Source organism: Apteryx rowi, unplaced genomic scaffold (assembly GCF_003343035.1).
Source record: "Apteryx rowi isolate R43461 unplaced genomic scaffold, aptRow1 scaffold_4, whole genome shotgun sequence".
NCBI classification, from domain to species: Eukaryota; Metazoa; Chordata; class Aves; order Apterygiformes; family Apterygidae; genus Apteryx; species Apteryx rowi.
This window is the reverse complement of record NW_020450529.1, coordinates 8,398,926-8,426,733: the sequence shown is the minus strand read 5'-3', so window position 1 is coordinate 8,426,733 and position 27,808 is coordinate 8,398,926. Positions and strand designations below refer to the sequence as shown.

The following is a 27,808-nucleotide window of genomic DNA, read 5'->3' as shown; positions in this document are numbered from 1 at the left end:
TATACCAATACCACAGCAGACCTACCACACAACTTGCAAATTTAAAAATACAACTTAGAAACTTGCAGGTTTTCCTCTCGCTGCTGTTCTGAGATTCAAATTTACAGCGTGTAACCAGTACGGCTAGGCTTCTACAACCAGGTCGTCCCACTGATTGCCTCTTTTTGCCTGTGTTTTTTCTTTGATACGTCTTTTTTTTTTTTCCTTTTCTCCTTTTWTTAAGCAAGTGCACTCCTTTTGTCTCAGGAAGGATGAACCAGCAAAACGAAACTTAAATATCGAGCGAGAAGAGGAGAGGGTTTGGGAATTTGGCAAACTAAGGGAAGCCCACGGGTTTGGCCTGAGCAGAAGGAACGCGCCTGCTGCGAGGCGGGAGGACCCCGCTCCCCGCCGCGCCGCGTCCCAGGATCCCGCTCCCTCACCTCGCCGCAAAGCGGACACGACGGTGCCGTGCACGCTCAGACGCCTGTCCAGGTACAGCTAGGAGATGAGCAGGGCCGCGGTGGCTGCCTTAACGAGCTACCGTTAAGTGTTGCTGAGGCTAATGAGATCAGCAGTCTACGGCAGGGTGCGACACAGGCATGGTGGTGACCAGTCCTTCCGCCTCTGCGCGTCCGGCAGAGGGGGCCTGAAAGTACGAACTGTTCGCGGAACAAACTACAAATCCCTTATCGCAAATCATCTTGTGCTGTGTGGGTTTTGTTTTTTGTTTTTTTTTATTTATTTAATTATTATTTATTATTATTATAAATATCCTTCATTGAAACAGTAGTCTCTTCAAACAGTTCTTGCAATTTTAGGAACATTTGCTCTCTTTGTTTTTTTAATTCCTTCAGCAGGAGCGCTCCATTCCTACTGAGATGAACAATTTTCTTCCRTCCCCACCCCCAACCCTTAAAAAAATTTCTACATACAGTGTAGCAGTGAGTCACTAGAGAACAGTCTGGATCAGATTACTCAAACTTGGTCATAAAATCCTTTACCTATATTGTGTTACTGGCTACCCCCGTTTACTATACCGGGGAGGGGGGGAAGTAGCCCGATAAAGGAATTATTCTTAAGAAATCTACAAAGAATGTAGAAACAAAATTTCATAATCCTTGAGGACCAAACATTTGGCAAGTAATTAAAAAAAAAAAAAAGAATACACTGAAAAATACTTTCTTTAATATTATACATCAGGCACAACACTTTGTAATTTTTTTTATTTATTTTTTTTTTCTCCTCTCGTCGTAAGGTTTCATCTGCATAAAAGGTTTGCGGCCGTTCGCAGGGAGGCAGGGTGGTTTCGGCGCCCGGCCCGGCGGGGCCCCTCAGATGCTGAGGTCGGTGCTGCACTCCTTGTGCGGCCGCCGCCGCGGCTCGGCGGGCTGCCGCCGGCTCGGCTCGTGCTTCCAGCCCCGCTCGTCCTTCTCCCGGCGGCYGGCGGGCGACCTCTCCCTCCTCCGGTCGGACGACTTGGCCCGGCGGTCGAGCGAAGCGTCCCCGCGCCGCTCCGGCGACCTGCGGGGCTCCGACAGCCTCTCCAGCGACCTCCTGCGCCTGGCGGGCGAGCCGTCCCGGCGGCGAGCCGGCGAGCGCTCCCGCTGCCGCCGCTCGGGCGACGGCTCCCTCCTCCGCTCGGGCCGCTCCCGCCGCTCCAGCGTGGTGTCGGCGCTCCTCGTCCCTTCCCTCCGCTTCTCCGGCGCTCGCCGCTTGGGCCCGTTGGCCGCCGCCGCCGCCAGCCGCTCGGGGCGCCCCTCGCTCCGCCTGCCCGGCGCGCCGCCGGTGCTTTTAGAAGTCCCGTTCCAAGTGTGGTGCTCGTTGGGATGTCTGCTAGCCTCTCTGCTGCCTTTCAGGTCTCTAACGTAAGCCCGCCCGTCCCCGTGTGGTGATGATTTGTGAAGGTCTGGTGGATAACTGGACTCCGATGATGGGTGCTGCCGTCGGTCGGATGGCGCCGGCCTCATTTCCGGTACATTTTGTGGACCTGCGGCGGGACTGCTCCGGTCGCCGCTGGGGTCTGCAAGAAAACAAGAGCAGAGCGTTTGGTACCGGGGCCTGCCGCGGGGCCGCGACACCCCCTAGCGCTCCTCGGGCTTCGTTAGTGACAAAAGCAAACAACGGCCAAAGCGGCGGCGGCGGCGGCTTGTTAATTTGGGGGCAACTGCCAAGAGCGAGAGTCGCGGGTTAGTGCCGGGGCCGCTCTGCTCGCTAGCCGGGGCGGGGGTCGAGCCGCTGTCGCCTGCACCCTCCTCTCGTCACCGCGGGCCACCGCGTTTTCCCCGAGCCCAACTCGCGGTGTTGCGCTTACGCTAAATTCTCACCGGTGAAAACACAAATCGGGACCGCAGTTTGGGTGGTTGGCTTTTTTTTGTTTTTTTTTTAATCGTTTCCAATAAAAAAAGGGCCTTTAGGAAGAGATTTTTTTCTTTAAGCCTTTTGAAAGGATTGCCTTCYGTGTGCGGGAAGCCTCGCTTTAAATAACGAAAAAGTACAGGAAATCTAATTAATTATTATGCTTTGACTGTGTAAAATAGCATTTTAAAGGTGCGATAATTAGGCTGTAAATCGTGTAATTCCCATTCTATTAAGACATTACTTGATCTCGCTTAATTCTACCACGTTATATATATTAAAAAAAAAAAAAAATCCTCCGAGAGATTTTTTGGTTTTGCCACAATGATTTAACAAACGATGACAGGAGTTATGATTTTGTTATATCAAAAGCAATGGAGATACACTGGAACATGTAGGATGGCTTTGATCAGAACCTAATTCCCAGTTCGTTACTGTCGGGTGGTATTTTAGGTAAAACGGAGCTGAGCTACCTTCGCGAGACAAACCGCAAAGTGGAGAAAGGGAAAAAGAAAACCCCYGAGCCCAGCCCTGCACCGCAGCTAAGCTACAATTACTCGCGTTATCTGCAGCRGATGTTTATGAATGATTCATTATAGACACGGCAAACATTAAAGTAGCTGCACGGACTGGATGGGAGATGCGGAGTGTGGTTTTTAGGTGGCTATTGGTCTTTTTCTGTTGTTGCTGTTTTTTTCCCATCGCCTCTCCTGCAGGGCAGCTCGGCAGCCGCTCGCTCCGCGCCCGGCCGCCCGCGTTGAGACGGGCTGCCTGGACGCCGGTGACTGAAAAGCCCAAACCGCACTTTTTGGGGACAGAATTTCTCCCTTCCCCTCTCCCTCATGCTCCCTTCTCCTGCYGTGACCTAAAGCTGCTCCTGGGGGGCTGCGTTCTCCCCCCAGAGCTGGGACGTGCCAGCGCGTGCCCAGGCCATCATTTTTGCGACTCCCTGGTGAAACCCACGCTGAGACTCCCGGGAGCTCGTTTCGACTCGTTAGCCAGCGGGATGGAGGCCCCCGCGGCTCTGAGCACCTGGCTGGTGGCAACCTGGCTACCGCGCAAGGCTCACACATGGCCGGTGGTGTACTTACAATTCAAAGAAGGCAGGGTGCTCGGAATGAATTGCTGGACATATATAAAATATAGCGAAGCGGAAAGCAATGTGAGGGAATTAGGCCACAGCACAAAAACACCTAGTATTGATTTTAGCTACAAACCGTAGTTTGATTATGGCCCATAAGGTAGAAGCAAGACTCCCCGAGCTTGTCATTTCTCATACATGCAGCGATATTAGGAGGTATCATCGCTGAGGAAGGAAGAGCCCAGCACCAAGAAAAGTAAGAGAAAGAGAAAGAGAAAAGTAGAAAATTTAGATTTCCCTATAATAAAGGTGAAAGAAAGAAAAATCTTCATATTTTATCTTAGAATAAAGAAAGTTTATTTTTCCAGTCAGATTGTCTAGGCTTCACCCAAATATAAGGCTGCAAAGACAGCAGTTGTTATTATAGTGACATAACGAGACATCTAGGAGGTGATTCAATAACCCAGACAACGAGAGCACCCATTCTAAAAGACAGCTGGAACAGCGACACAGAATGTCATAGAAAAAACATTAACAATCAAACAACGACGAAAAATAAAGTCCACCAGAGACCACAACATTAAAAATAAGTACAAAACTCATTACAAAAATATACAGCCTCATAGAGAAGCACGTTCCAATCAAGTCAGAAAAATATTGGAACTTAACATTATTAGAGTAACCATTTGCGACTGCAGTGAACAGAACGGAGGAGAGGAAGTCCCAAATGTTACAAGGATACTCTTTACAGTAGTGCAGCCCCTCTATATTAAATCCTTGCTTGGAAAGCCAATGTTTAGTGATTTATCCTTAGCCAAAAGAAAATTGGTGTTGGATTTTCATCCTCAGTGCAACAGACATATGCTTTGAGATGTGAAGCACTTAATTTACAGGATATTTATGAAGTCTAGCATATGATACAGTACTGTACATCCAAAGGAGTATAGGAAAAGACAAAAGTAGAAAGAACATTACATAAATTCAGTGCCATCAATGAACCTTCTGGTGTGCTATTTATATTACAGAAGTGTAAACCCACAGCTTCCTTTCTATATTGTTAAATACTTCAATTGTTTGTTGGTTATACTCTGAATTCGTCATTTTAAGTTAAATAATGAGCGGAATGAGCAGAAACTCTCGAATGTGGTACAGTAAATTAAGAGAAAATCTAGTTCATAAATTGTGCAGAATGATCTTGTTGCTTTGTTTTTAGAAAATGGAGTGATAAACACATAACTACTCACACARAAATAACCCAAATAAGAGGAGAAATGTATAAAGGACATCCCTTCAATCATCAGTTTCTACAGAAACCTCAAAGACCTTTGGTTGGGAGTAGCCCTCCATCGAGGGCACAATATTTGACAATTATCTCAAATAAATAAGACATAATTATAATATTAAATAGAATGCTAAGGTAGGCCACCCAGCAATCCAATATCTGAGGGAAGAAAAGGAATTCTAATGCAATTCTCAGTAAGAAACAAAGGCTGAATGTTTCCCCAAAGACAGACATGAGAGCACCTTTTCACAACCTCCTCACCTTTTCAGACCTTACAAATTAACGAGTTGAAACCAGCAGACAGTTTAAGGGGGAAGAAAAGGGCTTGGGAGGCCAAATCAATATATTTTTGCAGTAAAGCTTTTTTCTTAAATAACTTTATAAATATTTACATAAATATTAAGGGAAGGCAAAAATCCCATAAGCCATCTTGGCATTCATGTCTATGGATACAGACAGGAACTAAGAGAAAAGCCTAACAAAAAACCCACTGCTTTAGAATAATAATTCAGGATCCCAGTTTTTGCATTGATTAGAAGTAGAGATCTATTTGAAACCACAATTCAGCCGCTGAGAAACAGTTTGGCACAGTTCAATGACATTCCTTGTTTGGCTGGACAAGACAATAAGTTTTTTTGTTTTGTTTTCCTCTCTGATCACCAAAAATACTGCTAGGATGATCTTGCCTTACACTGCGCCCCAAGTCCATGGAAGCAAGCAAAGGATGAAATGTGTAGAAATTTCAGCACAAGCGAGGCAATTAACCATATGTTGCAAAGGTTGGTAAGACACTGGTGAGAAAGGAAAATAAAAAAGAATCCCCGCTTCAGATCTTGAGACAAATCATTCATGGAGTGATGCCAGGGAAGAAAGGAATGTTTTCATAGTTTGACCCACCATATTCTGGGACCGAGCCATCTCCACGTTTCAGAAACAGGCGGACCCTGCGGCCACCATTTTTAATCAGTTCTATGGCCCGAGCGTGCTTCATGTTCTTGGTAGTCTCCCCGTTGATCTCCAAGATTTCATCACCGATCTGTCAATGTAAGGAAAGAGAAGAGGCTAAGATTAGAAATGAGGCTCCAAGAGGGCCACCACGAGCATTTTAGGTAGAGAATGGCCGCAGCAATGGTGGAGGAAGAATATGGCTGCAGGGAGGCTACGTATGCCTGACTCCTTCCAGGGACAGCTCCTGCCCCGGCCACGAGTCTGGCCATGGAGACCAGGGTGCAAGGCCTGGGAGACATGAAGCAGGCAGGGAATACCTTCAGGTACCAGCGTATTTCACCRCCGTTCTGAAAACCCACCTTGCTTTACCTGCATTGCTTAATGCCTAGTTTGAACTGGTGTTACATTTATTTCCTTTTTTTAGTTTGATTATTCGTAAAGTCCTTAGTGAAAAAGTGGTTGTTCGTTCTACAGCTAACTGGGATATTCAAGTAGTTTTTTCAGGTCCTTTTCTCACTTGGATTTAGACACCTGGTATGGATCAGTAAACTTGCTTTTGTAAATACAATCATTTATCAGGATAGGAAAACAGGACTTGGAAGAGCTTGTCAAAGCATTGGCTTCCACAGAGCAGCCCTGATTTATTTCCATCAGCAAAAATTCTGGACCTGTAAATCTACCCTTAGCAAAAGAATCTTGAAAATGCCCTTCACATGATATCTGGAGAGGAAGAGATATACACTATAAAGTTATTGTGCATCCCCTATCGGAGGAGCAAGGAGTACATAAAACTTAGCAATTTACTTTTTTTGTGGGCATTTAATAACATCAGTCCTTGTTATAAGGTTTATAATCACCCCTTAATGCAAAATTATGTGAAAGACAAAGTTAACAGTTAATACTAATTAAAAACTACACTATAATTTTGCAAACCATTGGTCAATATAGATGAATAGTCCCTCACTACTCTTCTGCCCAACAGTTGAAAAAGGCAGTCAGAGAGGATACCTTGAGTCTTTACCCACGGCTCCAGCTCCCCAGCTGGCAAAGGCTGTGGCTATTATGTTTTCATTGCCACACGTGTCTTTGTTAGACGTAAAACGTCAGCTTATGTACTAGAATTTGGAAATCTGGGTCTGGAGAAAGGATTGGGTGAAGTCTTCCAGCACATACACGCTTTAAAAGACTCTGTACAAAGTCTGACCAAAACCGCTGACAGAAGTAAATAGGAACTACTGCTCCTTTCAGTTATCATTTAATTTTCCTCTTAGTTGGCACAGCAGAAGGAGCGCCCATAGGAGAGAGGCAGGGAAGTTAGCTTGCTGCAAAGAAGTGGGTTTTTTTAAATCTGTTTTGTGCATACCCTCATCTTCCCACATCTCTCAGCTGGACCATCCTCAGCTAGCCGCAACACGTACAGATCCATATTATACTCCCGGCCACCTCGCAGGCTAAAGCCAAACCCTTTGGCTCCTCTTTCCAGCTCAACAGTATAAAAATCTTGGTCCTGCTGGAGGGAAGACAACATATGTGCAGTTCAACAGAAAGTTAAATGCTGTTCTATTTCTCATTTTGAAATTATTCAACCAGTGAACATAATTTTTTTTTTTTTTTACTTGTAATTAAAAAAGAAAAATCAGTTGAGTTGTCACACACACACACTAGGATTCCCTGGTTCCTCAGACTTGTCCTGTAATTTGGAGTGCCAACGATGGGCTGCAAAGGGCTGATTGAATTAATGGGCCTGGCTACATCCCACAGATTTTTAGGCACCTCRGTCACAGGACGTAGCCTCTCCTGTGCCCAGTGGAGAAAGAAAGGTACTTCTGGAGGGTGGTTAGCTCATGCCAGGCTTCACTGACATACTTAAGGGTAACCTGGATGAAGCTATATCATGGTGCTGGCATCTCCTTTCTGTTACCACCCTATACATTACATTACAGGAAGCTCGGAGGCACAAACGTTGTTTTGCTCCACAGCACAATTGCTGTCAGTGTGGAGACGTTTTGAAGACCCTAATGGAAGAGGTTAGCTCTGGGCTGGCCAGAGGCAAGGAAAGTTAACAGTGAGATAATCTCTCTAACAAGATGCAGCCTGCAAAAGCTGGAGCACTCCAGTTACTGCCCCTTGTTAAGTTTTGYTCTTTTTTGTCCTTTGAATTGCTCATTTGCACACCGAAGTACTTTCCGGAGAGCCCCCTCAAAATATACACTTCAATAAACAAACACATAAATTATTACTGTTATAAAATCATTAGCTGTCTTTTTTTTTTAAATCTTGATGAGACTGTTTGAAACATTTGCCAGCTGAAACAACAGCAACCCATATTAAGAAACTAATCAGCAAATCCCTCTTTCTCCACCAAACAGACTGATGCAGACCAGCCTCCCAGTAGGAATTTTCTTGGGAAACATTTGAACACAGCCCTTAAGCACATTGGAAGTAATAGTCTGTGGTAAACAAAGCAATTAGAGAGGCGCTCCTTACCTGAGCTGCTTGGGGTGGTTTGAAATCAAACTGGGATTCCTGCTTTGGTTTGGCGTTGTTCCTGCTGAAATGAATGAGAGAAAAAGAGAGGAAGAGGGAGAAAGGAAAAATACAGCTCATGGGGTGTGAAGAAGATCAAGAAGTAACCAAAGGAAGAGCACGTCAACACGCTCTCCTCAAGGAAAATAATCTGACCTGGTCTCCTGTGGTATTTGCTGAGGAGTATGTGTGGTTGTAATTGTAGCAATTTTTTCTGCATTGGTCAATAAAGTAGCATTGGAGGATTCTGTAAAATAAATTTTTTTTATTATGAGGGAAGACCATGGCTTGTTCACTGAAAAAAAAAAAAAAAACAGGTTTTGCAAAGGCATTTCCCTGGAAAGCATCATTATGTTTTTTTTTTTTTAAATAACTTGAGAGTGGCTCGAATTTCCTAAATCCAGCAATTAAAAGGATAAAGTCTAAGCTAGGTCATAGCAATTATGTATACACAACTGTACACCACCTTGACTGCAGAGAAATATTGGCTTTTTGAGTTGCACATTGGAACTTATCATGATCTACTCCTCACAGCCCAGCTTTTTCTAGTAACTGTCATCAGACATACGAAATTACCGTGTAATCTTATTTTCTTCTTTGTGATCTTTGTAAGAGAAAAACTTGTAAACACCTCTAACCAGCTAGGAAACACTGTCACGTAACTGCTACAGTTGTATCTTACACTCTCAAAAAAGACATGACTTTAGTGAAGGCACCATGTCCAGCTCCATCAGCACTGTAAAAGTTAAGGAGAAAAAATGTGTGCACCAGAAACAGTACCACAGCTACTCATTGAAAATTATATGGATCAGGGAGTCAAACTTATAAAGTAACTATTATATTTTTATGCAAATTATATATTTTTTTCCAGTATCCAGTAATTCATCAGCATTCTCACTAATCTCAGGAAAAACTTGAGGCCGCTAATTTGGAAAAAGCAAAAAAAAAAAAAAAAAAAAAATCCAGAACAAAACCCGATTTGCTAAGCAAGGGCTGAAGAATGTTTTGTCTGTTGCTTAACAACATGAATTCCAATCATTGAAGTGTCCAAATATGGAAGCTTGGGTGGATTAATTTTATAGCAGCAATAAATATTCTGTGGATTATATACTTAGCAGTGCTTTCTCCATCAGAAACTGCAATCTGCAGTAGGCTTGGGATGTGGCTTCTATTTAATACTTCACAGGGCGATACTGAATGTGGCTAAAACCCAAACTTACTGAAACATCTCTCTGAAATGCAACCCGCTTCTGCTTGAGCACTCAAAGCTATACACAAGGGTTTTCGATGCGAGCCCGTGCAAATACTGAATTTCTCTGTGCACAGCAAGACGTGCTCCCAGGAGAGGTCCCTGCTCCTGCTTCACCGCACCATGAAGGGAGTTGCTGTAGACATGACTGAAGAGTGGATATCAGCTCCTGTGTGGCAAAAGGATCTTCCTGCCATTTTGGAGCTTTATCATAGACTTCAGTAAGGCCAGAGTTACCCCAGTACTAATTTTTTTCCAAAACTCTGCCTAAAATTAAGAACACGCCAATGCCAATAGACCAACTTGAACAATATCATTTTGGAGGGGAAACCGGGAACGCACACATATTGAACTGAACATATTTTCCAGAAATGCATATTGTACCAAACCTGCTGAAATTAGTACCAGAGAGTTTCAAATTCTGAATTTGAATGAGGAAGAATCTACCACTGCTGTGTTGCTCCAGCAGTTCCTGAAAACACCATTCCCCTTGCACAGAAGTTTGCATTCAGAGGAAGAGTCAGTGGCATATGCTTAACCATTCAAAATGCTGAATGACTACATTTGTTCCATATGGACGGTGATGGGGAATACTCGGGAAGCCACAATCAGTAGAAACACCCCATTCATTTAGCTCTGCATTCCCTGTTAAAGTCACTGCAATGGTAGGTGCTCCCTGCGGAACGGTTATGCACACAGGAGATCCCCACTTCGAACCTGTACCTACCCTATCTAGAAGAGGTCCACAGATCACAAATAATTACAAAATACTGACTGTGCTCCACTTCTCAAGAGCAAAACCTAAGCTGAATACACAACTCACTGGTTAAAAAAAAAAAGAAAAAAAAAAATGCACCTTGTTTCTTGACTGAATTTATCTAGTCCCAGCCCAACTTAAACAAACAAACAAACCACCAACCACCAGCACCAGACAACAGCAACAAAAACTGCATCTGGTTCTTCAGTATAAAATTGCAAGGTCTTCTACCCTGCCCTTGCTTGCCTCACATACTCCTGTCATCTGGTAATTCATTTTATTAACTATGGAGAAAACTCCCACTATTAAGCAGAGTCCAGCTGTAATATAAATTTGCAGAAATGGGATTTTTTTTGCCTGAACCAACAAAAGGTGCTGGTCACAGGCTTATTTCATCCTGGTAACTTATTTTATTTCATGGATTTATTTTATTTGGGGAGAAACCTTGATAAGGTGAAGGTTTTTCCTTTCTGTAGCCAGTGCACGTAAAGGGAAACTCGGGAAAAGGGAAAAAGAAGAATAAGAACCATTTAAACAGATGGTTTCAACAACAGCACAGCTCCTTTGCCTGCAGTGCTGTGCCCAAGTTAACATGCCCAAAACCTCAGCATATGGAGCTGTAACATCTTCAGATCAGAGCTGGCTTGTGTCCAGCAGCTCAGAGAGCAAGAGAAGCCCCTGGGTCTGCCCGCACCTCTCGGAGCAGACACGTACAAAAGATGCCTTTTGAAGGACGTGCTGCCTGCAGCTTGCCTGTGCGAGAAGGAGATATCCCTGTGTGTGGTTAAACCCTTGGATTTTAAGACATAATTCTGTGTATTCTGTAAAGATGCATTGATGCTGGAATGTGCCTCCAACATAAGAAAGCCTCAAAACATCATTAAGTGTGCTGTATTCATGCAGAACAAGAGCCTCTGAAATCCTCCACAAATATTTGGAGATGAGATGAAGATGGGCTTCAAASAGAACGCAACATTCCTAACCTTTAGTAGGTCACGCTAAGAATACCAAGTAGAGCAGCAATACATCTTTGGTACAGATGTGTCTCCACGACACTGCTGTGTCTATCTTTAGCCCACCCAATCCCATGAGTCAGGAGTTCTGCATAATTTTTGCAGACACAAGCCAGCCACGATGCAGAACAGGAAGAGAACACAAGTACAGGAAAAACTATCTCCAGAAGAATCGCAGTTGCTGTGGTTCTACATCCTGAATATTTCATTTATTCATTGCCCTGTTCTGCCTAGAATACTTAAGACACCAGATAAGTGCCTAATCTAAGCTCCTCATTTTTAGGCTCTCTGTATCACTGCATCAGCTGGTAGCACGTTGAGCCATTGTAATTTCATTGCAAATACACCCCTGCAGTGGCCTGTCAGAATGAGTTGGTGCAAGACTATTACCTAGCAAAAAGTTGGTATTTTTAATAACTTTAGAAGAGATTAACAATGTGAGCTTATTGTTAGTCTCATGATGAGCCTTAGTTTCATCATTATTTGAGAAGTTTAGCTTCCAATATATTACTTATTTCCTTCAAGTACTCTCTTAAGAGTCCTTAGATTTACCAAAAAAAAAAAAAAAAAAGAAAGCCTGAGACACTGAGATTAATTTCTTAAATCTCACAGTTTTTAAGTAAACTTCTCAGCAATGTGTGGAGTGTCTGGTCTTATATGGCTTTTGGAAATTCAGTGCAGGTAATATGGTATAAATTTGGTAAACTGGCTTTGAATTTCAAGGGRACAGTAACTCAAATCCTGCATTGCTAGATGAATAGGGTTGACTCCTTAAACTACAACTTTTCAGCTGCCTACCCCTTCGCTAGGAATGCCCGACATCCATCGCAACTACAGGTATGTCTTCCAACCTAAGCAGTTTAACATGGTATTTTGTACATATATTGGTATGAACAAGGCTCATTGAGCATTCATGTCAGGAGGCTACGTCTCTCTTAAACATTCTTAAACAATTCAGAAATTATTTCTTTTGTATTTTTGCATTTATTTCTTTTTATTCAAAGGTTCAGTTTCCTCCATTTTGATCAGATGCCCCCCCCCMAAAAAAGAGGGTAATAAACAATTCTTCTCCCAATTTGTATTTCAAAATTGGTGCACACAGGCCAGCTCAGACATTAGCCTGATTCACAGCCGTTTCATTATTCATAAATACTCAATTTGCTGGAAGCAGCACTGGATCAGGTACCATTTGACCCGGAAGCTGTTAGACAGCAGGAAAATAAAACCCTCGTGCAAAACAGATCATTGTAAACAGAAATAACTTATAATCGGATCATTTTTAGCCTTGGCCTATTTTTATCCTGTAACTAACCATAGCACAATCATGCTCTGTGGGGTAAACAATGGTTCAGATTGCAGCAGTTGTAGCAAGTAAGAGACTAGGGACCTACAGAGAGTTTCTCACCGCAAATCGCATTGCATAACTTCTACATCCTGCTTTAGAGATACTAGGTCATAACTTCCCTCTAGCTCTTCCGGAGTGTTAAGTGTTAACACTGGTTCATATATATGGAGTGACAGCAAAACGTTTGCTATCAGGCTGCAGAATGCAAAGGTCTCCTTCCAAGGGTTTTCATTGTGGGAGAACATCTTCCTCAGTTCAGTCCCACTTTCTTAATCTGTCTTTCAAACTAGATCATACTTTTTCTACATTTAATTCAATTTTCTGGACTGCAAATGTCCTGTACAAGTCTAAAAAATTCACACTGCATCTGAGCCATCAAATCTTATACCCATGGATTCAGCCTAAAAAAGGAGAGAGCAATATAAGAGAATTTCTGCCAGACAAGCTCCCACCACTGACCTCTCTATGGCAGAAAAGGACAAAGAACAAATGAAATATTTAGAATTTAGAACTACAGCGTTTTTAATTCTGCTACAGATATTTTTTCATATATTTATGCTCTGTTCCTATTTGGCAACATAGCTAGGGATGAATTTCAGGCAACTGATAGATAATGCAGATCCTTATTTTTATTACCCGATTCAATGATCTGAAACTAGTCTCAACTGTCAGCATGCTATTAGAGGTCTGGAGCATTCCTTCTGTTCAAAAATAATACGATCCTGTCTGGGGTAACTCTTACAACTATCAGCTGCAAGTGAGCAAGCAGCGCCAGAGCTATTGCCATTTGACAAAGTCATTTCAAAACGTGCTGAGATCACTCCCAAAGCAACACATCCAGAATAAAGATAAATCTTCCTTTCCAGAAGCTTAAAACACGACGTCTTTATGCTTTTCTGTGATCTCTTTTACTCTGTTGCCTGCTTGTGCATATAAGGCTTCAGGGATCCCACATATTACTAAGTATGCAACAATTCCCAAATAATCTAATGCATTGTTAACCTAAGAATCCAATCCAAAAGTACTGAGATACGCAAATTTACAGAAGGTCATTTTATGGAGACGCTTGTAGGAATACAGATTGAATGGAATCTTAATTTTTTTAACAGTTAATCAGCATCCCCCTGTTTAAAAAGGGAATGTCCTATAGAAAACAAAAAGAAAAATACAACCCCCTTCGCTGCTAATTCCCAAAGCGGGGGGGGGTGGGGGTGGGAATGGGGTCCTCCAAGACTACAGCTCCGACTGACACAAAAAGCTCAGGAAAAAAGGAATGGGTGCTCAGGTAAGATAGCAGGGAACGTATACTTTACCATCTCCTGGAATGATGCGCAGAGTAACGGTGTTTCCCGCCTCCTTAATTAGGTTGACGATGTCTGAATGCGACTTGTTGGTGATGGAACATCCATTCACGGCCAAGATCCGGTCGCCTACTTTCAGCTTGCCACAGCGGTCTGCGGGACTCCCTTCAATTATCCGACCTATTTTGTGAGGCATGGCCACACATGCATTTCCCGCTTTTGTATTGGTTTGGGGATTGTTTTTGTTTTGTTTTGKTTTGGTTTGTTTTTAATTGTTTACATACGTGGGAATATGGTGAAGGGGAAAAGGAGAAAAAGGGTTGAAAAGGGAAAGAGAAGGTTAAGGGTTAATTAATTAATGCATCAAGCAAAAGTTATTATAGGATAGCTTTGCTGCCAGTGTTCAAAACATTGGCAATCAACTAGTATGAGTGCACAATACTCTACTTCTTTTACAAAAAAAGTATTTTGTTAATCCATTAACCCCTCCCACACTCTTGATTTCTGTTAATAAACAGTGACATTTTTATAACCTACAACTGCACTCAGCAGCCCCATAACAATCCAAATCCTGATTTTATTTTTGAACCAGAAAAATGGAAACTGCTAGTAGAAAACACAATCTTCCTCCTCCAAGATTACATCAGTGTCAACATCTCTAGTCTTCCTCTAAGTCAACCTCTGTTCAAGCTKCTGCCAATGTTTTGTTCTTTCTCAATTTAGAAAGATACAATCATTCTAGGCCTAGGAGGGAGCACGACTCCCTTTCTACCATGGAGACCCAATCGATCAGTGTTGCATGGGGAAGCAGTATGAAATTCTTTTTTTCCATCGGGAATAAAGAAACTGCCAGGTAGGGGACGGGACCATTACAGATGGGCCAAGACTGACAAAGCCAACCGGCTTGGTGCAGTCCTCCACCTCGCAGCTGCATTTACCCTTCCCCTTTTATGATCTTAGATGGCACAGGGATGGGAGCAGGGAAGGAGCAAGGACCACTTGATTTAAATACCTCTAAAACCACACACAAAACGGTTGAGGTGTCTAACAGACACAGCGAGAGCACTTAAGGATGAATGTGTTTCAGAGACAAAACTCCCCTCCTGTCCCACGYGATTGCTTGTCAGAGGGTCTTCAACAACATGCAGAACTGGGATGCAGGACGTACAGAACTGAAGTCAGATGAATCCACTGGGTTTTCATAGGGCTTCCCTACATGGGCAAGGGGCCCTTAGCGCACAGCACGTGATGAGAAGCATGAGATTTGCGGAGTGGTCATCTCACACCTCACATCCGCAATACATTCACCCTCAAGATGCACTTTCCCATTTGTGCTGTTATCTTTTATTTGACTAGTAGTTTTAGAGATATACACTGCTGCATGCATATCAATACCAAGAAGACCATAAAGAAGAAAAGGCTAAGAAAAGGAATATGAGGTGACAGAACAGAATTGGAAAGACACAATGAAAACCAGCAGAAAGCGTTAATATTAATCACAGATGGTGAGAGATTTTTTTTTTTCTTTTACTCTGACATTAGGAAGTTTCTCTTTCCGGTAATACAATGACCCATCCAGTTCAGAGCTGTTTTGAGGGCATCTGAAACGAGTTTCTACTCTGTCCAATTCACTGGACGCAGATGACTAAGTCCATACCAAGGTGACCAAGGTGGGGTTTAGAAGCAGTCTGGCCCATCTCTAAATACTACCTATGAAAGAAAAAACTACAAAGCAGGTACAAAGCAAGCACCACAGAGCAGAGGGAATGCATATCATGCAGAGGTTTAGTAAAAAGTTGTATACGCTTGAAAACACTTAAAGGAAAAACAGTCACAGATCAACAGATCTCCAGGAGGAACCCCTGCACAGATAGCTTCCAGTTAGCTAGTATCTTGGGCTAAAGCAAACACAACTCTTTACAACCTCACGTCAAAGTTTCTTTGCAGGGAACAGTTAAAGCATGTTCCTCATACAGTAAAAATTATTTACCCACATTATCAAATGCTTTCAGAAAATGAAATCTCTCTCCAATTTAGACTGAGTTCAGTTTAATCAATATCGCAGTATGCTGTTGCGTGCTGGCACCAAAATACCTATTCTGGAAGAGCAGTTTCCAGGAATGAGGACAGTGCAAGGTGGTCTAGCTACGGAGAACTGACAGAGTTTGATGCACTGAATCTACACTACATATTTCTTCCTTTGAAATCTGTACTGCTATGACTGCCCAGAACAGTGTTAGGAACGGCTCATTTCACGTAAACAACAAAGGAGCTGATGCTCCCTGTAGCTGTTAGTGCTTTTACTAATGTAAGGGCACTGGCGATGGGCAACGGCAGGAAATTTCAGAGGAAAAAGTCTAGAACAAAGCGGGAAAGGTCACTTTTTGCCACATGCACGTGCGCGCTCTGGGAACATGCAAGCTGTACGGGGAGACTGCAACGTATTTTGTCTGCAAAACACAGCTCTGCTCTGAGAGGTACCGTGATGATGGCCAGGACACTCGCTCTGTCTTTCTTCTCCCCCTCTACCCTTTCCACATGCCACAGACCGAGAGGGAGGGGGCACCTTCTTTTTCCCCTACGATGTAAAAGCGGACGCTGCCCCTGGCTCTTGTGGAAGAGATGGGAAGGGAAGAAAACGGCAGCTGTAGCAGGTTCCCCCCCTGCAATGACATTTCTGCTCTAGTGCGGGCTGTGCTGTGCACACCGGCAAAACCAGCTTATTTGTGCTTTTCAACACACGGCTCATTTGCTCTGCAGACAGCACTACACCACTTTTGCACCTGGAAATGGACGTCTGCCTAGCAGAAGGGACTGTCTACAGCAAGAAGCTGTGACCACTTTTTWTAAGGCGGGACACAGTGTGCTGTTGCATGAACTTCTTGCTTTTCCCTGCTCTAAAGAAAAGCGTTTGGGAAGGGGAGACAGAAGGTGGTGAGGGTCAAAGAATGGACCTGTTTTTTTTTTCAAGTGTTCTCCACTGTATGTCTCACCAGCAAGCACTATTAATTAAAACTTCCCAGCTAGCAGCATGCTCACCCCATAATGAGGATCAGGAAAATAACCTTGACTGCCAAAGAAAAGTTAATCAGTTTAAGAATTACTGCTTTTAAATCAACTGGCTCCATTCCAGGACCAGGAGACATAATTCATTCCACTGACTCCCCTTCTGCATTAGCAAGCGTACCATCTTTGGGGGAATCCCTTGCTGCTCTCCTGAGAGCAAAAGCCCCGCGGGCATCCAGCTCGCCCGGGCGGCCGCGGACCTCGCAGCGAGTTCAGGCAGCATCCGGAATTGCCGGTGGTGGCATTTTGCTCCTCAGGTTCAGGTTTCTCGTTTTGTTCTTCTTTGACTCGGTGCTGAACAAAACCCAGGAGGCAAACACCTACCAACTCTCAACCTCCGATTAAGCTATTAATTACAGAAATTAGGGTGCGCTCCTGAACTGTAATTAAACAGAGCCTCGCCTGCCTCCTCGCRCTGCTGCGCTCTACCCCGCGTCTCCTTCGAGGCGCTCGGCCAAATCCCGAGACTTACCAAATGTCGTCCCTGCCTCCGGCCGGCTCACTGAAGACACGATGACGAAGCCGAAGCCTTCGTTTTCGCCACGGCGGATCTCCACGTCGTAGGGCTGGACCACGGTGCTGACGACGCCGCTGCCGCCGCCACCGCCGCTGCCGATGCCGCTGGTGCTGCCGCTGCCCGAGCTGACGGTGTTCAGGGAGTTCTGGCTGCCCTGCGGGGTCCGCTTCTCCTCCGTCAGCGAGGCCGGCTGGTTGCTGCTGTGGTGGGAGGAGGCCGGAGACGGGACTTCGTTCTCTGCCTTGGGAACTAGGGAAGGAAAAAGCACGTGCCCTCTGAGCAGCCTGTGACATTTCATGCTTGAAAAGTGCTGCGTGCCAGGAAAAAAAGCGATCACCGGCTTTAATCTATAAATCAGGATCAGAATGAGAAAGGGCTCTCTATCCCCTCGGACATCCCAACCGACAGCTCTGTTGGGTGACACCACGGACCACACATGCATGTCCTCTGCGGCATACAGCGCACACAACCAAAGCCGTTCACTGCCGCAACTGTCACAGCAATACAGTTAAGACCAGTGCAGTACTGGGTGCCTGGATACTCCATGGCATTTTAAACCTCGATTACATTAGTTCATTGTGGCTCTTTTAAATATCACATCCCTGCTTTAGTTACATATGCGCAACTGCGTGTATGTGCAGGCGGACGCAGCAATACTAATTATCCACCACTCAACACCTGTGTATTATTCAACTTAATGCTATCAGTTGGGTAGCACTGATTGCCTTTGATTAACACGATCTATTCTGAAGAGTAATAATAACTACCCATATTATAGCAAAGGCACTTGCAAACTAAGCTTTTCTGGACAAAAGAACCAGCTACTATCACCTGTACAGTCTCGCACAGTTTGGGGGGAGCCTTTAAACATTATCACAACTGTTTAACAGCAACTGAGGTTGGACATGGTATTAGTATTAAATCTAATCAGCTACCACAAGGCTTGAAGAAATCAAAAAAACTGTCTAGTCCGCACTCTGTTCGAGTCAGGGCCAACTATACTTACTGTCAGTCCTGACAGATGTTTGTCTAATCTGCTGTTAAATATCTCCCCAGGCAATCTATTGGTTGTAATATCTAACTTGAATCTTCCCCGCTGCAACATAAGGCCATTATTTCTAGTTCTATCTAGCAGGCATATGGAGAACATATTATTCCCTTCCTCTTTGCGGCAGCCTCTTATAGTCTTGGGGAGTTTAACACCTCCTCCCCCTTCTCTGCTTTAGGCTAAACAATCCCAATTTGTTCAATATTTCCTTGCAGACCATGTTTTCTAGAGCTCTCCTTATTCTCACTGGTCCTCTGGAATCCCTCCAGTTGGGCCCTCTCCAACTCAAACACGTCTTTCGTGAAGTGCTGGACCATATTGCAGCTGAGCCATCTTCACTGCTGGGAATCAGGAGAGTTACTCCCTGCCTGCATCCCAGCAATGTTTTTCTTTACCAGAGGGTAGCTCAGGTAAAGCTTGTGGCCCACAATAATCTCCACTTCTTGTTACCCAGCCAGGTCCCCACAGTCCATTTGTGCAGCTAAAAGCAGCATATTGCACTTGTCCTATTGAATGTCTGTCTCTGTTAATCAGGTCATTTCTCCAATTTGTCTGATGAATCAAGATTAGGCTGAAGATCTTAAAAGCAACGGAGCCAAATACAAAATCGAAACCTGCAAACTCATGGTCCAAAGGAACAGAATTTTAAAATGTTCTTGAAAAAGATTACCTGTCTGGACTTATATACAAAATGAGTAATTTATCCCAGAATAACTGTCCACATTTGAAATGATTCTGAAATAGCTCAGTTTGGAGTTACAAGCCCTTGAATTTCAAGGGTTTATACCAAGATCTCATGCATCTAAACCTTTTTATGATAATTTCCAGCCTAGAGGTTGTAAAACCAGAAAGAAAATCCATGCACAAAAATATCACCAAAAATTCAGCTGCTCTTCCTTTCCTACCAAACCCCATCTCTACAGAACTGCTCTCACACTGGCAGCTCTGACAGGAATGACAAAACCACCAGGATGCTCCTCTGATGCTCCTCTGCTATTACAGCAAAGACATAACCCAGCATTTAATCCACAATGGGAAGAATGAAAGAAATAAGTGAACRTTTGCTTTATGTTGTGTGGAAGGAGCCCAGCCCTGGAGCTATTTCAGAGGTACTGTTCTAGTCATAACTTCCACTGTGGGCCTAATTTTCAACACAAATGTTATTTTGATGCTCTTTAAGCTTGAGGTACATTGCTGTCCATTTTTCTGTTGATGCCTAAACCTGAACAACTATCTCACGTCCTTTCTTGTTGGACGAGAGGGCTAAGCCGAAGTCCCAGACTCAAGCCCCCTAAACTGACCGACAAGAGGCAACATCCCAAAGCTACTTTCCAATACTATACATAAGTCATGTGTCATTTAGAAAGCTCAAACTCACATCCTCATTTGCTCTGCTATCAGGGCATTTTTGCGTCACCAGTTGGGGTGGCACCACCATGGAGTGACACTTCTCCTCTCTGCACCTTTATCTTTCTGCCAGCTTCCTTCTTGTCCATTTAGGCTGTTCACTCTTCTTTTGCAGTGTGTGCACTATATAGAGAAACCCATATAGTACAACCACCACGCAGTCCCTGCACCACCAGAACCAATGACACTTGCTTTCCTACAGCTTCGTATCCTGCAGTTAGTTGACTTTAGTGGTGCACATTGTACAAACCCAAGTGAAGTTTCTCTTGTGCTTGGGACACTTAAACACTCTTTGACTCTCTCTTTCTCTTTCCCCTTGCCTCCCCTCCTGTGGACTCTTCAGCATCTTTTCCCTCGCTCCAGTTTAAGGATGACTATCAGGCAGCATAGGTATTTTGGGAAGAAAATGCAAGACACGGGCAAGCACAAAGTCTGTTCTTGCAGAGGTCCAAAAGAAAATGACACGTCGCAATTAAACGGTTCCCCACTCTACCGGAAACGTTCGCAAGGACTGAAGAAGACAACTGAGATAAAAGAGAGTCTTGACTAGAAACAAAATATTTGAAACATATTTGACCAAGAAGGAAAAAAGCTGAAAATTGCCAAAAGAGAAAGGATAACCTGATATCCCCTGAGTTTTGCCAGTATTACAAGGAGGAGCTCTTGTGCTTTAAACCATTTGCTGAACAGATGGGGACTGGCAAGAAAATCTATGTCCGCCACGTGACACTGCAGCCTACCTGTGTAAACTACTTTGCGCCTTACGGTYAGATTGACATGACCTTGCTTGGCTGCCTGTTGCATAAGCTGGACGACAAGCTGGTGCGATTTTCCGACAACGGGTGTCCCATCCACACAGATGAGCTCATCGCCCGATCTCAGACGGCCGTCCGCATCCGCAGCACCCAGCGGTACAATGTGACCGATGTAAATCTGTTGAATTAGCACAAACAGAAGAAAGGAAATAAAGGGGGGGGGGGAAGATAAATGAGAATATGCTCAACAGGCATCTGGAAACAAGGGGGCTGATATTTAGATCCAATTCAGTAGCGACCATAAACCACTAACAAATGTCTGCTGTTTAGTTGATGTGCTCCTCTGGAAGCAGCTCCACGTGTGTATAGCCCGGGACACTGCCCATATCATGAAAATTGTAATAAAAATACCAACATTTCGTTTCTTTAGGCAGTCCACTCCCTCGAACGACAGCCAGCCTTGGGAAATGTGTTGAAGCAGACAGTGACCAGAAAGAGCGGAAGATGGTTAAAAGCACCGTGAGTGTTATCAGGGATGCTGAGATTGAGTTATCCTTTCAGGTGCCCCTAGGGTTTCCAAATTCAATATCATCCCCCTGTCCACCAAGTCGGCTTTGGTTTATCTTCAGGGAGTTCAGTGGAGTTATTCCAGCATGAAAGGAATTCATGTCATCTCTTTCCATAAATGGGTAAAAGCATTTTGGCAGGGAAATGTGTGGAAGTTTATGCTGCTACTATCTAGCTTTGACYTGTACAGCGCATAAAAGACTACGTGCTTTTAGCCTGACACCTTCACAGGCATCGGACTTCTGGTTAAGAAGTTAAGTGAATTCAAGGAAGGAAATCGAACAAAAAACCCCCSCAAACTACTCTAAAGTCAAACAGTGGAAACTGTCTGCAAACATGACCAGGACATCTGTGCCTGGAAAAATTCAGACCTATATGTTTTMATTTGGGCTATCACAAAAACAGGCAGTAGCAAGTGATGTCAAAACCATTTCAAACATGGGGGTTTTGTTCTTTTTTTTTGGGGGGGGGGGGAGGAGTTGCAGAGTGTAAATTCGTAGCCAAGTGATTATTTTAACATAGATGCTGCTGTGTGGAATGGCACATCTGCACATGTTACTGCACTGATTCRGGAAGACGTCATGAGTTAAAACAAGCCCCCTTTCAGATGTACTCACAGGTTCTCCAGGCTCATTTCCACCAAGAATCCTAAATCCAAAACCGGTTTCCTTTCTCCATAGAAAGATATCCTGCTCTTGATAATCTGGAACTGAAGGGAAAGAAGGAAAAATTAACATTTTTAATTGGAAAAGCACAGCTTCATTACCCAAATCAGCACTTCTGTGTTGAGGGGAACTTCGCATGAAAGCCATCCCACTTCACGGCTGCTCAAAGCACATTCTCGCGCGTTCTGAAAAGAGGCTTGCTGCAGCCACTGYGAATATGCACATCAAGAAAAATTTCTCATTTCCCTGGCTTTGCTCTGCAGACTGCAGAGCCGGGTGGGCTCTCTGCAACCGGGGTGCGAACCCGGCTCCCGAACCTTCGCTGCTACGGCCCGATCCTCCCTCTGACACCATCTCCGCTGTCGCCCTCTCGGCACTGTGCTGGGATGCCTTGCCTGCTCCTGGTCGCCAAAACGAAGAAAAAGCCACCGAAAACCACTTGTTCCTCCTGTGAGGGTTTTACTGCAGGCAACAGTGGTTGATTGACTTGTGGAGGGATCCATCACACAATTTTATTCTTTAAATTAGGAGGTTTTGAACTTTTAGACATAATTAAAAACATTCATAGATTTAAGTAGTAAAGGGTTATGATTTAGATTACTACTAATAGTTTTCCAATGTTTTCTTCTTTCTACTAGGTGCCTAATTGTGCCTTTCCATTTGTTTCTTACTGTAATATCTCCATCAATACTAGCATCACTATCCAGGGCAAGAGCCTCTTCCAAATTATCAATAAATGAATATGTACAACAGAGAATCACTCTGCCAGAAACAATACAGCTGCCTCCTCTTTCATGGGAGACAAAAGAGCCACTTGTTATGACTTCTACTATTTAATTAACTTTCATGAGCATAGTTTACTGTCTGTCTATCGACACTGCTTTAAATAACTGTGGGACGGACCCCCAACTGGTGTAAACCAGGGTTCACTGAAAACAACGCAGCTCTCCTGATTTTCGCTTGTTCATGTATGGGCTTTGTAAAACCACTGAACAGACAAAAACAGCTGGAAACAAAAAAGACGACCTTACCTACTCATTAGTATGGAACACGAGCAAGATTTTTACAATGAATATTACATACAGTGAAGTACTAACCTTGAAGTGGAGTTGAACAGAAATGTTTTATATTAACTTATTCATGCTTGCTTTCATCCCTCTTTTAAAAATGCAAAATTAATTGCTAACATTAAATCATATCAGAAGACAACTTCAGGTTCATTTAATATTTATTGGTTAGTAACTACAACATTGACTAATTTCGTAATAATCTCCTCCCCAAATTTATAATTAATGAGAGAAAAAGTCATTCCTTTACAAGTAAGCTGCCTGCATCTTTAGTAAAGAAACCAAACTGTATCTTCCAGAAATATAATTTAAATAAGTGCATACTCAGATACAGGATGCAACACTTCCAATCAAACAGGAGCTAGTCTTCAATATCTATGAGCAGATAAACTGTTGTGCAGATAACTGGTTTTCTTCCACTGACATCGGTGAGTGTCAGAGGGGGCCCTGATTTACACTGCCAGTGTCTGCTGTGCAAGGTTTGGGCCATTTAGTGCTTTTCAGCTTTAGACTTCTGGCTGACTCTGATGCTCTCTCTTCAATGACTCACCAATAGGCTTAAAATATAATATGAATTCAAGACCTGGGAAAACTCAAAATTAAAAGAACAGGTGAGTGCTAAGGCACAGATGTCCGGTTTGACATTTTCATTCAAATCAGTTTATAGCCATTGATTTTATATATCCTCTTTTTACATGACATCTTCCCATTTTAACTGCTTGCAGTTATAAACTAAGCTTGGGATCTGTATGCATGACCTTACCAAACTATAGGCTAATTTCCCTCCAAATACAATTACAGACTAATAAGGTGATAAACAGGCTGGAAGCCTGCACTGCTCATCAGTCAGGACGAGCTGGCTGAAGGCAATTTGCCGTAATAAGGACCTCCGGCACAATAACAAAATTTGGACAATGAATCAATCGGTGTTTGTCACTGCCTCCAGCGAGGGGGAGCACCAAGAGCAGACACGTTCGGAAGCGTCTCCCCAGCGCTTCGCAGCCTTTTTTGGCAAAGGCAGGCCCAAAGCAATTAAGAGTGCAGGCTGGAGCTGTCAGAGGCAAAATGGCTTCGGCAGAGAGCTGCAGCGTGGGCCCGTTTTCTCTGCACGGCTCCACACCTTCCCATTTGTCAGCTCTCCAGCCTCTCTGCACGCTGCCTTATGTTCCTCATCCGGGGACCAAGTAGCCGACTAATGGCCAGCGGAGATAACGGCAACCCTAGGTGTAACTGGAGTATTGAACCAAAGCAACAAAAAGACAGGTCTATTCCCAAAGAAGCAAGTTCATTCACGTAACGCTCCTTCCCCTGGAAGGATTACAGGCAGGTGAAACACAGGTACAACAAACATGTAGACAGCACACACGTACACAACATGAGTACGAACCAAACAAAACTCTTTTTACTGCTTTTTGCTCCAGCTCAACCATATGGTGATTCACTAGCACCGTCCAGATTGCTAACAAAACCTCAGTCATCCCAGGGCTTCGATAAAGCCAAAGTAGGACCTCTTGGTGTGGACTCTGACCATGCTGGAGAATTACCTTAGGTTCTCCGCTATTCGATAGGACTTAAGAGGAGCCACTTTCCTTAGTTAAGACAAATGGAAAATTTCATGGTGCTGCTGAAACTTTATGCTGAAAACCAATGAAAAAATGGCCTCCAAGAGCTATTCTTTACTTCTTTGCCCCTTGACCTGACCTCAAGAAAGTCTGACATTTTCTGAAAAAATGTTCACCAGAATGTTTTTTTTTTCCTGGAAAAAAAATGGGTAAACCTTGCCAGTCTGCTCATCCTCTTTTAAAACAGATTGTTTGAGAAGCGTTGCAAAAGCGGTAAGAAAAGTTCTGCATGGGCTGTGAGGACGAATGGACCCGGAGGCGAGCGACGCGGTCCTGCTGGCGAGCAGATTCACGAATGAAACGGGAACACGATCCCCTCCCACCGCCTACGACATCTGCCGCTGGCCAGTACAGAGTGAAGCAAGGACTTTGCACCTTCGTGGCTAACCTTGGCGCGCAGCCCTGCCAGACTGCCCGGGAGATGAGGAGCCCCCCGCCACGTGGCAGCAATGACACCAGAACAAGACACCACAAGACACAGATACGTTCTCGGCACAGTCTTACATTCTCCAAAACTCGTGGAATTGATTTCTCTCTCTCTTTCACCCTTGCTCAGTCCAGCTGCAGGCGAAGGTGACATAGCTGCAATATTAATTTTACAGTTTTGCAAAGCTTAAGGTATCTTGCTTTCTTGTTAGTTCATTAACTTAATTTTCAAGGTATGGCTCATGTTAGGCTTGCATGCATATAACTGCAAAGGTTATAGCTACTATGGGTTAGGACATACTAACTTTTACATCTATTTACATATTTGTATACATGTGGATACAAAATATGCACACACGTGAATTTATACATTTATGCACACACATGCAGGTATATGTGAACAACCCTTTTTGCTCCTTGAAGAAGGAATCTCTCTGAGAACACCTTAAAAAGAGTTTTCTACAAAACAATTTTCAACATCATAGCACAGTAAGTTTTCCAAATGGAAATCTCTTTTTCTAATGTTAAAAGAAACTCTAAACCATGGTGATGAACAATGAAAGGAGTGCTCAATTAGAGGTCACTTTAATTAAACTTACTATACAAACTTTAACCATTATCTTACATGTTATATAAAATGTTTTTTTTTCTGCCCAGTGTGATATCAATTTCAACAAAAGATGGATATGAAAATAATCTGTAAAATGAGTTTGCTATAGTCACCAGCTCATTTGAGGCAGCAACACTTTCAGTGACTCATAGCTTGGCAAAGTACAAAAGTCTTAAGGCTCAGATTCAGCAAAGTATATAAGGACATGCTCGAAATTAAGAGTGAGTAGTCCCACTGAAGCCAATGGAGAGYTTCACTCCTGTGCTTTAGCTGTAAATCTCATGAGAGTCCATATTCCCAAAAGAGCCCCAGTTTCTACACTATCCCACTGCAGAAAAATCCAGTTTTTCTTTCTTTTCCCTTTAATCTACCCTCTAGTTGCATGGAAAATTTTTGAAATATGATGTCAGCATGTCCTTGCCAAGGAGACAAAGCATGGCACAAGGGGTGCCACCGAGGTCTGGGGACCGCTAGACACCTTGGCTGAGCCGGAGCCAAGGCTGATGACGGACAAACAGCAGCCAAGGGCRCTTGCCAGCAAATTTGTAAGCTGATCTGCAGCCTTTCCTGCTCATGCAGCATGCTGCAAGTATTAAGATCCTTTTCAGCAAGATGTTCTCTAAGGATACGGACACATCTGTGTGCCTGAGTGTATGATTATAACTGTTTGTCTCATATTAATATACTAAAAGAACATGACCCTACAAAGGACCTTTTACTAACTATCATCTTTAAAGTCAGCCTGACCAAGAAGGCAGCTGGCAATTTCCTGAGAGTATTCTTCTTTTCTGTTTTAGGGAGAAAGTATCTAATGATTGGCACCATTGCGCAAATATTTTTAATTCTTTGTAATTGCTGGTGAGTGAATGCTAAACACTAGGTCAGCTTTGTTTGTATTATTTTAATTAGATTTGGGGAGAGAAAATCCTACAAAATAAATTATGTGCCTGAAAATAAAATTCAAATATTAAAGATAACTTAGAATATTTTAAAAGCTTTAAAAATTATCTATAGTGTTCTGCTTTACTTTTAATTAAATGCTTAAGCCCTTCAAAGGGATTCATTAACACATCTGCAATTCAGATTAATTCATTTTGTCACTGCTGTTTTGACAGATGGCCATATGTAGGATACGGTATTTTGCAAAGCAATCAGGCCACATGAGAAAAATTTGACAACAGATTGCGTTAATCTTTAAGGAAGTTTAATAATACATTGAAAAATAAAGAGCATATTATAAAAATATATTTTCAATAAAGCAGTACAAGATGTTGGAATTGTGGTTCTCTGGTAAACCATTCAATTACTCTTTCTTTCACTGAGTGCTCTCCACGTATGTAATTCCGGGATCTTGGAACCGGTCCATTTTTTAAACCTTAAGGGTTCGTCTTTCTCTGTGATTCATGCACACAACTCCCATTAGCAGTAATGAGTTACCCATAAAGAGGAGCTCAGGCAGCTAAGACTTAGCACCAAACAGTACATTCGTTATCACCACCAAATGATCCATTTTCAGATTCACTCAACACAAAGCTGTCTATTCTTTAAAGTCTTAACCCAGCAAAGTATTGCGACCCTGGGCCAGATTGCAGCAGAGCACTTGAGCTCAGCCTTAGCCTTAAAGCACCCAAGTCCCTTTGGGTTTAGGGCTTGAAATTAAGCTTTGCTGGACTGAAGCCAAAGCACTCAGCACCTTGCAGGTCTGYTCCCCTCACCCGGCAGAGCTGCATGCGGGAACTTCAGCCTGTACGTACTGAATCAAGTCGCAGCTCTCATCTGCTGCTACTCAACCACAGTCCAGACAGAAATTAGGGAGCCTTTTCTTAGCTTTGCATTATTAATTCTAGCTTTATATATTTAAATATTTACACATATTTTTAGCAGGCAATGCCTGCTGCTGTCCTCTACAGAATCTGAGTACTTCCTTAATCTCAGATGCATTGGGTATATAAAAAAAAAATATATGGTTTCACAAGACTATGGGCTATTTGGCACTTCTGAATGAAATTCTGCTCTTCCAATGGCTTCAATGAGACAAGTCACATATGTTAAATATAGCCTTTGTTATTAAATAATGATTCATGTATCCAAAGAAAAAGAAAAGAAGAACACGCTTTACCAATTTTGAAAAATTAAAATGTTGCCTGTGTGCTTTCCATGTCTGCATTATTACTATTAATGTTAATAACAGTGGGATGCACTCCTAGTCAAAAAGGCAG

At 43.3% G+C, this 27,808-nt stretch overlaps 1 protein-coding gene across 2 annotated transcripts in view; it reads right to left on the bottom strand.

Moving 5' to 3' along the window:
• Positions 1–1,945: 1,945 nt before the first annotated feature.
• Positions 1,946–27,808, bottom strand: part of MAGI1 (membrane associated guanylate kinase, WW and PDZ domain containing 1) — a 348,309-nt gene continuing 322,446 nt past the window's right edge. The window contains exons 15-25 of one of the 2 annotated variants that reach the window (XM_026074919.1): positions 25,052–25,135; positions 21,817–21,908; positions 20,618–20,810; positions 17,378–17,671; positions 13,852–14,055; positions 8,331–8,421; positions 8,136–8,196; positions 7,012–7,155; positions 5,598–5,736; positions 3,555–3,643; positions 1,946–2,002 (exon numbers count right to left, since the gene is read on the bottom strand). In XM_026074919.1, coding sequence (XP_025930704.1) covers positions 1,946–2,002; positions 3,555–3,643; positions 5,598–5,736; positions 7,012–7,155; positions 8,136–8,196; positions 8,331–8,421; positions 13,852–14,055; positions 17,378–17,671; positions 20,618–20,810; positions 21,817–21,908; positions 25,052–25,135 — 1,448 coding nt within the window. Of the gene's footprint in view, positions 2,003–3,554; positions 3,644–5,547; positions 5,737–7,011; positions 7,156–8,135; positions 8,197–8,330; positions 8,422–13,851; positions 14,056–17,377; positions 17,672–20,617; positions 20,811–21,816; positions 21,909–25,051; positions 25,136–27,808 lie in introns of those variants that run through there. The other variant, XM_026074920.1, reaches the window with a different exon arrangement.